At 44.0% G+C, this 15,012-nt stretch overlaps 1 protein-coding gene across 1 annotated transcript; it reads left to right on the top strand.

Moving 5' to 3' along the window:
* The first annotated feature begins 793 nt into the window (after positions 1 to 793).
* On the top strand, positions 794 to 10,628 carry MINAR1 (membrane integral NOTCH2 associated receptor 1). Its single transcript, XM_026060620.1, has 3 exons — positions 794 to 3,139; positions 4,672 to 4,926; positions 9,702 to 10,628. The coding sequence occupies exons 1-3, from the start codon at positions 842 to 844 to the stop codon at positions 9,897 to 9,899; spliced, it is 2,751 nt and encodes a 916-aa protein (XP_025916405.1). The 5' UTR covers positions 794 to 841; the 3' UTR covers positions 9,900 to 10,628.
* The last annotated feature ends 4,384 nt before the right edge of the window (positions 10,629 to 15,012 follow it).

Below are 15,012 nucleotides of genomic sequence, written 5' to 3'. Positions count from 1 at the left end.
GCCCTCTAGCATCTGCTGGATTGGTTTCAAGATTCAGCGGGATTTTTTTTTTTTTAACTCTTTCTGCTCTTTTCTAAATTTTGCACTTATTGCTGAAATGGGGCTCACTCACATTTTCAGATGAAACAGGACTGATCTTCCATTTCTGAATCATAAACTCAGGAAAATGTATTTCTGAAAAAAAGCATCATGGTATCTAGAAGAACTAATTCAAAATAGAGGAGAAAATAATATTTTCAAGTATGCAAGATGGTAATTATCTGCTCAGATTCTCCCCAAAACATGTCAAAAGTTTATTGCAGAAAATTTTTGTGAGAGTCATTTGCAGTCAGACATGAGAACAGCTGGGATTGTCGCGGTGTGGTGGATCATTCCTGGTTCCAGAGCAGGGTCTGCAATTGTTGCCAGTTTGGCACATCTGCACTTTCAATCTCCTGTACACTGATAAGATATTTTGTGAAAGCCCAGTAGCAAGTGGGCTGTGACTGTGTATTCGCCATTAGTTCAGACGCTGCAAAGCTTCTGCTGTTTTTTCACTTGCTCGCTTCAGCAGACAGACCCACAGACATAAACGAGCCTCCTTGGATGAAATCCTGATTCCGCTGAAGCRTTGTTGACTTCACTGATGCCAGGATTGCAGCCTTGGAGTTTGGAAACATGAGGGTGGGTTATACAACCAAACCCTCAACCCCGTGGCTAGGTAGTCAGGTTAAAACTGTGGCTGAGTACAATGTCCTGAATATTATCTATGTGTGATTTACAGTCTTTTTTGTTTGCTGTTGTGTATTACTATAGAAGAGGATCGCCATTTCCAGGCTAAACAACGAAATACACGTAAGCCATGGAGACCAACCAGGAATCCTCGCTCTTCCTAGTGAAGATTTTGGAAGAGCTGGATACTAAGCAGAATACAGTTTCTTATCAGGATCTCTGCAAATCACTGTGTGCAAGGTTTGATCTGTCCCAGCTGGCCAAGCTCAGAAGCGTGCTGTTCTACACCGCTTGTCTGGATCCTAATTTCCCAGCGACTTTGTTCAAAGACAAAATGAGATGCACTGTAAACAATCAGCAATCAAAGAAAATCATGGTTGCAGCAGATATAGTAACAATATTCAACCTTATACAAATGAACGGGGGAGTGGCCAAGGAAAAACTTCCAGTTGCAAGGCAGAAAGTAAAGAAAAAAGAATCGTTTGAGTCCTGTAGATCTGACACGGAAATCTGCAATATGGCAGACTGCGTGCCGAACTGTGAGCTGAACGACCAGGAATTTAACAGGGGCTTTTCAGCCAGAAGGTCTTCAAAATGTAGGAAGATGGATTGCAAAGACTGTCAACAATTTGTACCCTCGTCAGAACCAAACTTTTTACTTGGCGTTAATAAGGAGATGAAGGGCCGTGCTGCCTCCCTGGACAGGCTGCAGGCTCTAGCGTCCTACTCCATTGCCACATCTCCGCCGTGCGAAATGCAGAGCACGTACTTCCCAATGAACATTGAAAATGATTCAATTTCAGACCACGACTCCTTGCCTATAAGTGCAGGTATAAAAGAGACCTTCATTTCAAACGATGAGCCATTTGTGATGCAGTCGTGTGTCCAGAAAAGAAATATATTCAAAGAAGATTTTCATAATCTGATTACCATATCTCCTAACTTAATACCGTCCAATAAAAAGCCAGAAGATGGACACAGAGAGCCTCAGAACAGGAAAGAAAGCTCTAAGCAGGCTTTCTTCAACCACAGCTTCGAAATGCCATACAGCAGCCAGTATTTGAATCCAGTTTATTCTCCTATACCAGACAAAAGACGAGTGAAACATGAAAGTTTAGATGATCTTCAAGCTTCAACATATTTTGGTCCAACCACTGTTCTCGGGCCCCAGGACACCAAAAAGTGGACTGGAAAGCCAAGCAAACAAACTGCCTGGCCAGCTAAAAGCTGGAGTTTAAATACTGAGGAGGTACCTGACTTTGAACGATCATTTTTTAATAGGAAGCAGTCTGAAGAGAAGCCGCGATACCAGAATTCAAACAGCCCATCTCCAAACTTTCCTCCAGCTGATAGGCATCAGTCCTATCTAAATGCCAAGGATCAGCAACCAATTATGCAGACAAACTACGCTGTGAAGCAAAATGGACATAAACCCAAGGAGATTCCTTCCATTCTAGATGTGGAAAAACATGAGCCCCTCAAAAAGTTTAAGGATAAAAGCATTAATTGTACTTCTGTTCAGATCTTAAGCATTGACAGAACCACTAGTGTTGGGACACAAACGGAGCAGCAAGTTCTGGACCACAAAAAATGCAAGGATTTGTGTGCGCCAAGCCAAGCCAAGTATGGAGAGCGGCACTCTCTAAAGCAGTCAGATGATGACTCTGAAATTGTGAGTGATGATATCAGTGACATTTTCCGGTTTTTGGATGACATGAGTATCTGCGGATCCACAGGAGTGATGCAGTCTTCGTGCTACAACAGCACTGGTTCCTTGTCTCAGGTACATAAATCTGACTGCGAGAGCTCACCTGAGCATAATTTGACTAAAATCTCCAACGGGAATGTCAGTAACAAATTAGATAAAGTGGTCCGGGCAGATATCAGTAATACAGATGATGAACTGAAAACGAGTGTCTGCAAATTAGTTTTGAGGATTGGAGAAATAGAAAAGAAACTGGAATCTCTCTCGGGTGTCCGAGAAGAAATCTCCCAAGTCCTGGGAAAATTAAGCAAGCTGGATCAAAAAATTCAGCAGCCAGAGAAGGTCAGCGTACAAATAGATCTTAATTCTTTGACAAGTGAGGCTGCATCAGATGAGAGTAACTCCCCGCAGATATTTCAGTGTCACAACACTCCTCATGGAGGCAAACTAGAGAATAACCCAGAATGGTGCTGTTCAGATGCCAGTGGAAGTAATAGTGAGAGTCTTCGAGTAAAAGCCTTAAAAAAAAGTTTATTTACTAGGAGGTCATCAAGATCATTAACAGAGGAAAATAGTGCAACAGAATCCAAAATAGCAAGTATTTCAAACTCTCCCCGAGACTGGAGAGCTATTACTTATACCAACCAAGTTGGCATTACAGAAGAGGAGATGAAAGAGAGAGATGGAGGAGAAAATAAGGACTGGCACAGGAAATCTAAAGAGGTAATTTCAGCTTTAACTCACATAACTAGATTATTTTTAAGTGTTTATTATGAATGTCTTCCATACTCGTCACAAGCCTCAGAGTATGGCAATATTTTGCCCTGCTGTATTATGCCTGTCTTTATCGTTATTATAATTGAGTGATTTTGTACCTATATATTCTTGCTTGGCAGCTGCAATATGGCCAAGTTGTTCCTAAAAAGCACTTTGTTCTTTTGAAAAGGGAGGGAGTTAATTTAGGTAAAATCTTTCGGAGAAGATAATATTCCTCATCATCAGTGGCGATAAAAGGAGGCCAGGTAATTAACTTGGTGAAAAGAATGCAAGGAAAACTGTTACAATCTGAAATTCTCTAGTGGTTGTTTTAGAAGGGGTATTTTGAAATTCCATTGTGATGGCTTTTATCAGAGAAGTATGTGCATATTTAAAAGGCAACAAAATAAATAGATGGATATGAATTTCTCTAGAAAAGAAACCTTGTGTGTGCAGCATGAGACACGAACTGTAATTATGTTTTCTTTATCTGACTGTCATGGTCATTTACATGGGTCTTAAATCTGCTGTTGTGGGAATGCAACATAGTTGTGGTCTCCTTTCAGTTGTTCAGAAAAACTCTGACTGTCCCTCCTCATAAATGCCCACTGCYGTCTTAAGAAATTGCATAGCCCTCACGGCCATCCTTGTGCTGTGCTCTGATTGCTGCTCAGTTTAACCTGTGGATGGTGTAGGAGGTCATTTCTATTTTCTGGACAGTGGAGCCCAGTAGAGAGGTCTGGGGGGGGGTCCTTCGGGTTCCTGTGTAAATCAGGGCCATGTGATAAGGTATGCCTTGTCAGGAGGGGGAAGAAGGGCAGAGAACAGAGGAAGGAGAAGTAGCGATTGGATGGAGACAAGCGCAATTGGAGGAACAAAAAATCTTGGGCTGTTAGCAGGTTGTAGAAGGGCAAGAAGACTACGTTTAATAAGCCCAAACCATGGCATTTCTGCAGATCTATCTGTACAGGATGAAATGTGGACTTTGAAAGTCCCTTCCTCACTCCTGTGGTGGACCATGCCTGACACTGGATTAGTACCATGGATGGGGTGGTATCAAGGGGATGCTACCTGGTGGCTTCCCTCAAGATTTGTTCATGTTGAGATTTGTTCTGGAAGCAGAAATCTGGAAGCCTGCATGGGGCTCTTAGCTTTTCCAGATCAGCTAGGCTTTTCTGAATGTCAGAGCCATCTTCGGAATAGTTTTCTAACTTGTAAACAGTACAAAACCTAAATTTCTACTGCTACATCAGCTTTGTGTTCATGTAATGGTGAACATGGAGTTGTGCTTATAAAATACCTCCCTCATCTGGTTGTGAGAGGAGGGTGGGCAAATGGATTAAGGCCATCCAAAACCTTTGTCCTATCTGATGCTTTTTTTTTTTTACCACAACTTAGCATTATTGTATGGTGTGTTTGAAAGGAATATCTCTGTCCTTTGTGTTTAACCCCCTCATAGTGCTGTTTCTTCTCTCAAATTCTTTTGAACCTTGTTGCAGGCAGACAGGCAATATGAAATCCCACAGCCACATAGACTCTCTAAACAGCCAAAAGATGCTTTCTTGATTGAACAAGTCTTTAGTCCTCATCCATACCCTGCATCACTCAAGTCGCACATGAAAAGCAACCCGCTCTACACAGACATGAGGTTGACAGAGCTGGCTGAAGTGAAACGTGCCCAACCATCATGGACCATAGAGGAATACACAAGGAACTCGGGGGATAAAGGCAAAATTGCAGCATTGGATCTACAAGTGAGTCCCATTTGTTTCATTTGAATGGCTTGATCACAAATAGATGTTGCCAGGATATGCATTTAAGAGGGGATTTGGATAGCTCAGGAAGGAGCTGTGCAGTTTTGAGCCTCTAATCTTGCTGATCCCCATCCATCCTGGCCAGGGACAAAGAAAACATGTGGATGTTTGCTGAAATGTGATCCTTGACAGGGTTGGTGCTCCCCATTCATTCTGTAGTGGAGAGATGTCTGCCAATCCATTGCTGTGTTGGTAGCTCTAAAGAAGAGACTAGGGATGAAGGGGTGAGGAGATGAACCAGACTCTGATCACAGTAAGGCTGAGTGGTACAGAATCTGGCATTGCTGCTTTTTCTTCTACGCTTCTTTCTGAACTGCTCTTGGATAATTTAAGTATTAGGGCTTTTTCTATTTCACTAGCAACATGATCATGAAATATTTGTGGAAGACTTCTAAAACCATTGTTCTTATTGAAACACGTCACTGTTGCAGCTTTAAAGTGGCTGTTGGAAACTGCAGTCATGTGGGGAGCAGATCAGTTAGTTGTGTGTTTTGTTAGTGTTTCAGTTCAGCTTGAAGTGTGCCTTTGAGGTGAATCTCTTGATGGTCCCAACTTGCCTGGCTTTGGTTCACAATGCAGAGTGGTCTCCAAGAGAACAAACTGAGTTTGTTTGATGAAACTATACCATGTGTTGCGTTCTCAGAGCAAACGATGCACTTCCAAAAATTAATGGGCCAGACCAGAGCTAGTCCAGGGTACCTCTCTCCCTATTAAGGCAAATGGGTAGATACTGGGACCCTACTGTTTCTACAGATCTGTTCCTATCAGGTTACACAACTCGCTAATCTGGACATAGCCTTAAAAAAAAAAAAAAAAAAAAAGTATGCTTTTCTGCAACAAGCAGAGCAGAGTGGTTTACTGAAAGACAAATCCAAATTTTGGATTTAAATTTTCTGAAACTATGGTGCATTAGAAATCAGGATCCTCTTTTATAATGGCCTGCCCAGACCCAGAACTGAGGCACGCGTGTTGGGATCCCCTAATAAGGGATGCTTGCCTAGCCCAATAAAGGCAAGGCATCTTCTAGGAAGGAAGATTATCTGAGCACAGATTTAACAGAAAACATAAAGAATGATGTTCAAAATGTGTGAAGACTGAGCACATGTTGCACTGTTTGGTCATGAAACACAAAATGCATGACATAATGAGATCCATGCTGATACACAGAGCAGCGTGCRTTGCTTACATAAATGCTGCTATATGAATGCATATGTATTTAGACAAAAATAGGAACCGTCTCTGCATGCAGAGCACGGTGGAGGGAACTGGTGCTGCCCTCAGGCGTTTGGGCACCTTGTGTGTGTCTGCGTGCCCCAGAACAGACATGAGAGCTACCTCAGCTAGCTATGGACCTGCAGTTGCTGGACCACACTGACCTACAGCTTGAGGGCTTTTTGGCACAGCACTAACACAGTTCTGTGTTAGACACAGTGCAGTGCAGCAAGGGGAAGATCCCCGAAGTTTGTCCACCAAGGCAGGTGTCAAGCAAGAGACTAAGAGACTCGCTGCTCAGCATCACCTCTCAATAGCACCCTGCTGAGGTATCTAACCCATCTCCAAACCCATCAGACTAAGCCATAGGGTAGCATTAGGGTACTAATATGTAAGAGTCAGCCCAAGCAGAAGTGCCATGCTACTGCCTCAGGAGCCCACATTAGCTGGTTTAGGATTAAAACGATGACCCACGCAGTACTATAGTGCAACTCCCATGGATGTTCCTGCAGGAATTTGGGTACAGCAAATTCGCTTCCTGGCTCTGGCCAGACCAGCCCCTGTTTCTTGCTGTGGCTAAAGTGCACTCAGGAAAAAAAGAGTGAGTAGTGTAAAGAACAGGCTGCATCTTGCCCTGGCTGCCCACTGCTCCTTGGGACTTAAATGCATGAGAGGGCTGGCTAAATTCCTATCCCTGGCGTTGCAGACTGTAGGCTAGAGTAGGAATAGGCTGCAAGGGGTTCCTCTGCAGCAGGCAGCCACAAAAACATTGCTTGCCTACTGTGCGGAGGCAACAAGGGAAGTGATATTTGGAAGCAAAGTTCCCCTGGGAGAAGTGTGCTCCGTCTGGTCCTCGTAGGGCCATTTTGTTCCRTGTAAGCAGCTCTATGCGACTGCCAGAGAACCAGAGAAATCGGCTTTATTGCCATCATTTATCTTTAGGATAAAGGTGATAAAACTTTACCAGTTTGATTCTCTCCCTCCAAAAGGACTGTCAGAAATGCATCTCTTCTGCAAAGCCCATGTCTAGACTTCATAATAGAGCTTACTGACAGACTTAAAAAATAGGCACAGACTGATGTGTGGGTTTTTTCCTAGTGATTAAGTTTATTAGAACTGAAAGTAAATACATTATGTTTTAAKGAACATTCCTACGTCTGTCAATGAAATGGAAAAGGAAGCTGATTAACAGTAATGGACCTTTTTTTATAACGCATCTTCCTTCTGAAGTAGTTAAAAGGTCAATACCAAACCAGAGAGTTCAAATTATAATTTCCTTGAAGTACAGCATGGCTATCTTTGGGTTTGTTTTTTGTTTTTGTTTTTCATTTTGTCTGTTTATTTAAAATTTCTCTTGGAGCCTGGCAAGTCTGTTGATCATCTTCCTTTGAAAAWGAAGTTACAAAGCTACAGTGAGGCCAGAGTTTGTCCCAGGTCTATGTATGAGATCTCTTTGCGTTGCTCTTTGTATGATGGGCCCCTATGATGAGACCTACAGTCAGGCTMTTTTCTGATGCCTTTAGAGAAGAGCGAGGTAGTTCTTCACAGTTTACTCTCCAGAAGGCTGGAGTAGGTCATTCACAGTTCGAATGGTGCAATCTCAGACTCAGTTGATGGTCTGTGTTTTAGCATACTGGCGCTGTCAGAGAGATCTCCATTAAATGATCATAAAACTGTTGCTTAATTTTAATTGTTTATTTCTGGGGTGGCTATAAAATCACTTCTTGTAGTAGTTCCATACATAAAGCAAATGCTGCTTTCAGGCAAAGCCAGTTTCCAGTTAGTAGCTTGTGGCCACAAAATCTGAATTAGCCAATTAAAGGCTTTTTCAAATCCCTCTCCAGTCAGCAGGAGTTTCTTTGTGCTGAGTCCAATGAGCTTTGGATCAGGCCCGTGAAGAGCGCAAAAAAGATGTGTGTTAGACTATTCTCACTGGAGCATTTTTATGTGGAATCTTTTTCATTTTTGAAAGAAATGGCCTTTTGGAGCCTCAGACACAGGAGACAGCTTCGAGAAAAAGCTGTCATTTTTCAAAATGTTCTTTTTTTTCCCCCTGTTCACATTTCTGTTTTCTTCCTTTCTGCTGATAAGTGCAAGGTCTGGATTTTCCACATTTTTTCCCCCATTTTCCCTTGCAGAAAGGATGAAGGGAAAAAACATACAAGGTGGAAATGCAAAGCTTGGAGAGTTCAGAAATCCTAAAGAAGGAAAACAATTAAAAAAAAATTAAAATTAAAACATTTAGATGGAGATACTGATGGAGTTCCCCACATTGCCTTTCATTTTATGACCAAGTCAGATTTTCTTCACCTTTTTTTATTAGCTTGTGAAATGAGAGGGCAAAGTCTTTCATTTCTTAAACTTACTGTTAAGATTGCCAGCCTCTGGTTCCCTCTGGGGCTATGAGCAGGGTGTTGCTGCCCGTGGAAGCTCAGATAGTGCCCAGGGTTAAGCGGTCCCATCCGTGGAGATGGGCCAGAGGGTGTCGTGTGCGGTAGCAAATCGATGCCACGTGTCCTGTTCGCTGCCGCCTCCTCCTGCCTCCGAAACTGAGACAGCGTCGTGCAGCCGGGTGCTTTCTGGGGAGGCAGCTGGAAGCCGAGGGCGAAGCCGAGGGTGATGCTGCTGGGGGGGATCCCGCGGGCGCGCGCTCGCCCCCGGGGCCGGCTCTCTGCAGCGCGTGCCCACGCCGAAGCGGGCATGGGCCGGGTGCAGGATGGGGCCGGGTAACTACCCAGGATTAGCGGGCCCTGCTCTGAGACTCCTGAGTGCTTGGGGCTTTCTCTGGTAATTCCCTCTCATTGCTATTTCCTGCGTGTTTTGCATGTGAAAATATAGCCTGSCTCTAAAAAAGACAAGAGAATATGTGAATCTTAACATCTACGTGTGGCACAATATGAGGGCTATGTACTTCAAAGTCATACGCAAGAGCAAATGCTACCGTACTCGAACAATTGTATACAATGAGTTCAGCCATCGACAGCCAAAAGTAAAATAAAAAGATTGTGCAAGGAAGACGTGACCTGCCTTTGCAAGCGAGTTATGGTAGCAAAATTAGGGTTTTCTTTGTAAAACATAATTCATGAAGAGTATGTGTTAAGAACTATTCCCRTCAGCTGGGCTTTAATAATTTAAAAAGTGGTAACAGGCCGGTAGTTGCTGACATCCCTGCTGTCTTGCAGATTAAAGAGATTTTATTTAAAGGCCACCCAAGATGACAAAGTTTCCAGGAGACCAGAACTACATGAGGGATTTTGCAGCAGAATTATACTGTTGCAGGAGTTTGGGGTTTTTGCAGGATTTTGTTGCTGCTTTCAGCAGCCTCATAGAATTGGGACCAGGAGAAATTGAGTTGAAGGAATGCAAGAAGCAGCAATAACCTACTTGATCCCAACAGCAGCCCCAAATGCAGTTGGGGGACCTTCAGGCACATCTGCTTTATTTATTTATTTGATTAATGACAGATCCCAGACAATTAACAACTGTTTCCTTTTAATTTTTAGACTCAAGAATCTTTAAACCCAAACAACTTAGAATACTGGATGGAAGACATTTATACTCCTGGCTATGATTCCTTGTTAAAACGCAAAGAAGCTGAGTTCAGAAGAGCAAAGGTCTGCAAGATAGCTGCCCTGATAGCAGCGGCAGCTTGTACGGTTATTCTGGTCATTGTAGTTCCCATTTGTACTATGAAATCCTGACTCCGCTGACAGAGCTGTGACTCCCACCTGTGTGTGTTTCAGATAGCTCGTGCTGTGTTTCAAACGTCTGATGGCAAAACTGTAACAGATTTGCTATGGAAGAATGTCCTGAGGATATCCTGAAGGAGAATGTCGTAATCATAGAAGAAAAAAAAAAAAAGACAAGAAAAACGCTTTTTGAAAAGTATTATTTTAAATAATAAACCATGCGGCAGAGTTATGGGAACGTGGTTCAATTTTTATGCATTTTTAAAAGTGCAATATTTTTTTCTCCTAAAGAAACTATATGATGTTTTACAGAATATGAAACTGATGGGAATCCAGGCAAAAGAGGAAGGTTGTCTGAGCTATGTTGCATTTGATGGAGGTGTGAGTACATGGAGGTAGCACTGTATAGAAGGGAATGTTCTATGTGCATTACATCAGGGAGCTAAGAAAGTCTGAAAGCTCTCTACAGTTTAGAAAACTCTGAATGTATTGTATTTGTTTATAGTATTTATGTATTTCATTATCATTTGCCTGAAAGCAGACTGTGTAGCCATGAACAGAGTTCATTCCTATGTTCAGATTAAAAAGGGCTCTTTATATTTGGTCTTGCCCTAAGACCCACTTTATCATCACTGAGTACTTAGATAAGTGCAATGTGCTGCAGACCAAAAAGATTATGTTTTAAAGCAATCGAGAGGTTTCARTTGCTTCTGTTGAATAACATTTGCATAGAGCTGGCAAACACACCTTGCCAAAAGAGTATTCTTTACCTCCGCAGACAGCGAAATTGTCTCAGTTTCGCTCCCGTCAGCAAGCAGAGCTGGCAAATCCGAGCAGCGCTCTGTTACAGTTCTTGTAAATGTAATCTGAGCAGTTATAATTTTGTCACAAAGTCTTTGTGCCTTTTTTAGACTGTAGATTAAATAGAACTGTTTAATTTTGCTATTTTAAACCCATAACATAAATCACAGCATAATGGGTACTAATGGAGGTTCTTTTCCCGCAAGCCTTCTATACAGTTCAGAGTGCTTCTCAAATAGCAGGGGCTGGTGGTTACTGGGCACTTATATTAAGGGCACAGTTCTTCAGCTCTAGTGGAAACTTGCTATTAATGCAATGCATTCTGCAGAGGAGTCCTTTTGCTTCCCTATTGTTAATGTACTTAAGAATGATGGTTGTCTCTACCGGACAGCAAGCAGTTTGTATTCCCTGAGAAACATCCACTTAATGCTTTATCCCAAATGCAAATAGCAGGTTAAAAGGAATTCTCAAGTTATGGCGGAAGTTGCCTCCCGTGCTTGCTGAAAGCAAATACCCAGACAGTATTTCTCTTATGCAAATTAGAGGCTAAAAAAAAAAAAAAGTTAAAAAAAAAAATCTTTTCAGGAAATAATGTGATCTTGCTCGTCCTCTAAGGAGAAGGACACTCTTTTAGTGAATGCTCTTTACGTAGGATAATTTAATTTCTTCAGAAACAGCCCCCCTACGTGATCACACAGCAGCTATGAAAGCCTCTTATTCCCGTTCTCTGGCTCTCCAGCTGCTGGGGCTTTCTGGGAAGTGCCACACTCGCTGTTTGTTTCTGGCTGGTTTGAAAAAAGAAAAGAAAAAGAAGTGAAAAAGGGTGTGTGGGAGGCGAAGGCTTTGTTGTGACTTCAGACCTGTGTCAGTTCGTTCTTGCAGCCAGCGCGCTGTTTGTGCGCTGCTCGTGTGCTATGTTTTATTTAGGAGCGGGTGATCCCTGGCCCCATTGGTCTATCGGGAAAACAACTGTAAGCACAGGGTTGGGTGTGACGTTAGCAAATACACAACAGGGATAAGCCCCCAGTCCCGAGCCTGCGCTTGCCGGGCCTGAATCCTGACCCAAATTCTGTGGCTTGGGCCCCATCCTAGTACCAAGATTTCTCTTTCCTTCCGGATGCTGCAGGATGGAGTCACAGCGGGGGGAGTCATTCACACTGTCTATTTTAGGCTGCTTTTAGGCCTTCAATTATGGAATGATTCAGAGCACCTGAGTTTAGGAGCTCAGGTTCTGTATGGAGTAAATATAGACAGGTAGAGAGAGCTCCAGAGACGTTTCCGAGCAGCTCATAAGGTGTCTAATATTAGACGTGAACACACTCCAGAGAGGTGTTGCTCTGCAACACCTTACGTGCAATTTAGGTTGATGGTATAGATTTAAAAAAAAAACTCTTCCTGGTTCCAGGTAATGTCAGAAAACCCTTTCTTGTCCCCTTGGCCGGGCGATAGCAAGCCCTAGTTGCCGTCAGAAAGAGCAGTGCTGGTGATTGCACCCCCATCCTCCATGCGTCGCGGTGGTGCATCCGTTGCGGGTCGGGACGGGGCGCTGCGCGGGCGCCCCCGGACCCACCTCGGCCAGCAAGAGAGCCCCAAACCCAAACGCACCCGCCGAAATCGGCGGTGCTTCTCCCGTTGCAGCTTAGTCGTTTGCTTCTAGAATATATCTGAATAACTGGTTGGATAGAAGAGGAAGAGGCAGGAAGCCTCACTGACTGCAGGGGCAGATTGAGGCTGTTCTTGCACTGACGCGCTCGAGGAGATTTCAGGACCCCCTTTTCCATCTACGCAGGGTTTGCCAGGAGCTCCGCAACGTGCTTGGTGCCAGCACCGGGTGAGTCTCGGCCTTAGAGATGCCCGTAGTCCCAGGAAGGATTTGGGAGGCTCTGGAGTCACAGGTGACAGGCTGGCCCAGCGCAAGCACTCGGCGTCCCCCAATGTCCACACCGTCCCCGCTTCAGCGGGGTGCTTACGGCCGCCCTCGCGCACGYGCGGTCGGTGACGCCAGCCCCCATCCGGGCTGCGGGTCTCCCGCACCGCCCGGCCCGGAGACCCCGCTCGGTGGGGCCGGGGGTCCCGGGAGAAAGCAGCGCCCGGCTCCCGCGCTCGGCAGGCCGGGTCCCAGCCGGCACCGCGGGCGGCGCGCGGCAGCGATAGTCCCCAGCAGGCTCCGGATCCGGCCGGGAGCTCCTCTCTTAAACCGGCGAAGGTGGCGCGGCGGCCGGGTCCTGGCGCCGGAGACTCGGGGAGGGCAGCAGCTTGCGGCAGGGGGCCCTGCGCAGAGCAGAGGCGCTAGGGGAAATTCTGACGCTATTAACCTGCAAGAATATCGTGCTCAACCTTGTGAACCGGTTATCAACTAGTATATACTGTATACTATACGATAGACTTTTGTATAAAAAAAAATAAACAAATTAAAGCTATAGGTACATTGTAATCCTTGGTGTGATTGAAAAAGTGTCCTAGACTGTATTACTTAATTAAAATAATGCTGAGCATATTGAACAGTTTTTCGTATTTATGCCTTATAAACTTGATATATTACACATGATAAAATGAAACTGCAAGAATTATATATAAAAAAAAAAAAGATGCTGCATTTCGGGGCAAATCCCATTTGCTCTTTCTAAAACAAAAGAGCGCTGCTGAAATCAGCACAATAAATCATGTGCATAGAAGAGCAGGATCTGTCCCCAAATGACTTTTTAGGATTTTTTTTTTTTAATGGGGCTTTGGTTAATGTACTATGTAATAATTTTATTTTATAAAGTTACTGTACAACGTTGCCTTTTGGTTCATTTAAATATAATACCAAATAAACTTGAAAATTACAGTGTCTTAATTTTTAATGAAACAGTCATAATAATTTATTACTCCACTGCTTTTCCTCTTTTTTCCAGGGACATCAAGATAGTCAGAGGATGCAAGTGTCTCAGTGTTAGATAACTAAGCATCCTATCTAGTTCTTGGCAGCATTACTAATGGATTTCTCACTTGTGAAATAATACGATGGCAGAAGATAATGAAAAATGTGTGGGTTTTTTGTTTGTTTTTTGTTGTTTTTTTATTATTATTATTAAAGCTCCTTTGCATTTTGTTGCCTGGGCTTCTGGGAGATTAGCTCTTGACACTAATTTTAATATTTCATCTTGCAGGTTATTTCATGACTGAGTAAAGCCATATCAACTGTTTTAACAGGGTCATGATTAATATTTTGGTATCTATTTCCCTTACATGTTTATGCAACCACTGGCCCTTTTAAATCGGTACTATAGATAACTATTAGCAGTCGCTTACCTATCAGCAGGCAATCAGTTTGCTTAGGATCTCTGCACAGGTTTAATTCACTGCTTCTGAGCTGTTAATTATGAAACCAGGTCATCTGCAATTTCCAGGTGTTGAGACCGAGGCAGAGCTGAGCCAACCGCCGAAAATGCCCAGCATCCGAGCTGGCAAAAAGGAGCTGCGGAAAGACGACAACAGATAACGAGCGATGAAATTAAAATGTARTAATGTAAGATCTTCATCGCCTTATCTCTACTGCATAAACACCTTTTGAAGTCTTACTGTTAAATGAGAGCCTGGTAACAGCAGGATTGCCAGAGAAACACCTAAAATTAAAGGGCAAARCACATTGCTTTGCCGATCCTGCGCAGCATGGGGGCTGCTGCAAGCTAGGCACCTGGTTCACCATGGAGGAAAATACCGAGCACGGGTAAACGTGTTTCCCACTCAGACGGCCAAGACCAGATTCATGCAAAGACATCCGAAGGGCTCCGGCACCGCGTTGCTCTGCCCCGCGGCTGGATGTACGGGACACTCAGGCCTCGCTCGGACCGTCGCTGCACGGGGATGGGGCAGCTGCTGGCCAGAGCCRCCGAGTCTCGAGGTGGAAGGACGCCGGCGGTGGCAAGGACGTACRCGTGACCAAGGCGCAGCACCGTGCTTTTTGTGCGTTTTTGAGGGCATTGTTCCCAGCAATCAGTTGTACTGCTTGAATAAAACCCTTTATTTCAGATACAGCTCTGCCAAATGTCTCTGCCTGACACGCACAAGAGTCACATGCAAAATAAGGGATCTCTGGGCCGTATTCTGCTCTCGGACGGGCTCCTGCGCCTCCATCCCATTGAATTCTCACATCGGAGACGCGGATGTAGCCCGCAGCCTGCCCACTTGCCTGCGGCATGGTCCTGTTGAAAGGAAAGGTCAGTTTTATTAGTGTGCGCTTCAGGAAAAGACGAGGGTCTGTGGGAGTATTCATAAAGAGGGGACGTTTGCTTTCATCTAATTCTTTCTTTGTTATCTCTTCAGGAAAGAGCACTAAAGC

Source organism: Apteryx rowi, unplaced genomic scaffold (assembly GCF_003343035.1).
Source record: "Apteryx rowi isolate R43461 unplaced genomic scaffold, aptRow1 scaffold_17, whole genome shotgun sequence".
Lineage (NCBI taxonomy): Eukaryota > Metazoa > Chordata > Aves > Apterygiformes > Apterygidae > Apteryx > Apteryx rowi.
Note: the sequence above shows the minus strand (reverse complement) of the source record. Positions and strands in the feature narration are given on the sequence as shown.

Excerpts from the sequence above, each read along its gene's own strand:
- MINAR1 (XM_026060620.1), top strand. The coding sequence starts at position 842 with ATGGAGACCAACCAGGAATCCTCGCTCTTCCTAGTGAAGATTTTGGAA. Across the intron at positions 3,140-4,671 it reads GGCACAGGAAATCTAAAGAG|GCAGACAGGCAATATGAAAT; the intron begins GTAATTTCAGCT and ends ACCTTGTTGCAG. Across the intron at positions 4,927-9,701 it reads TTGCAGCATTGGATCTACAA|ACTCAAGAATCTTTAAACCC; the intron begins GTGAGTCCCATT and ends TTTAATTTTTAG.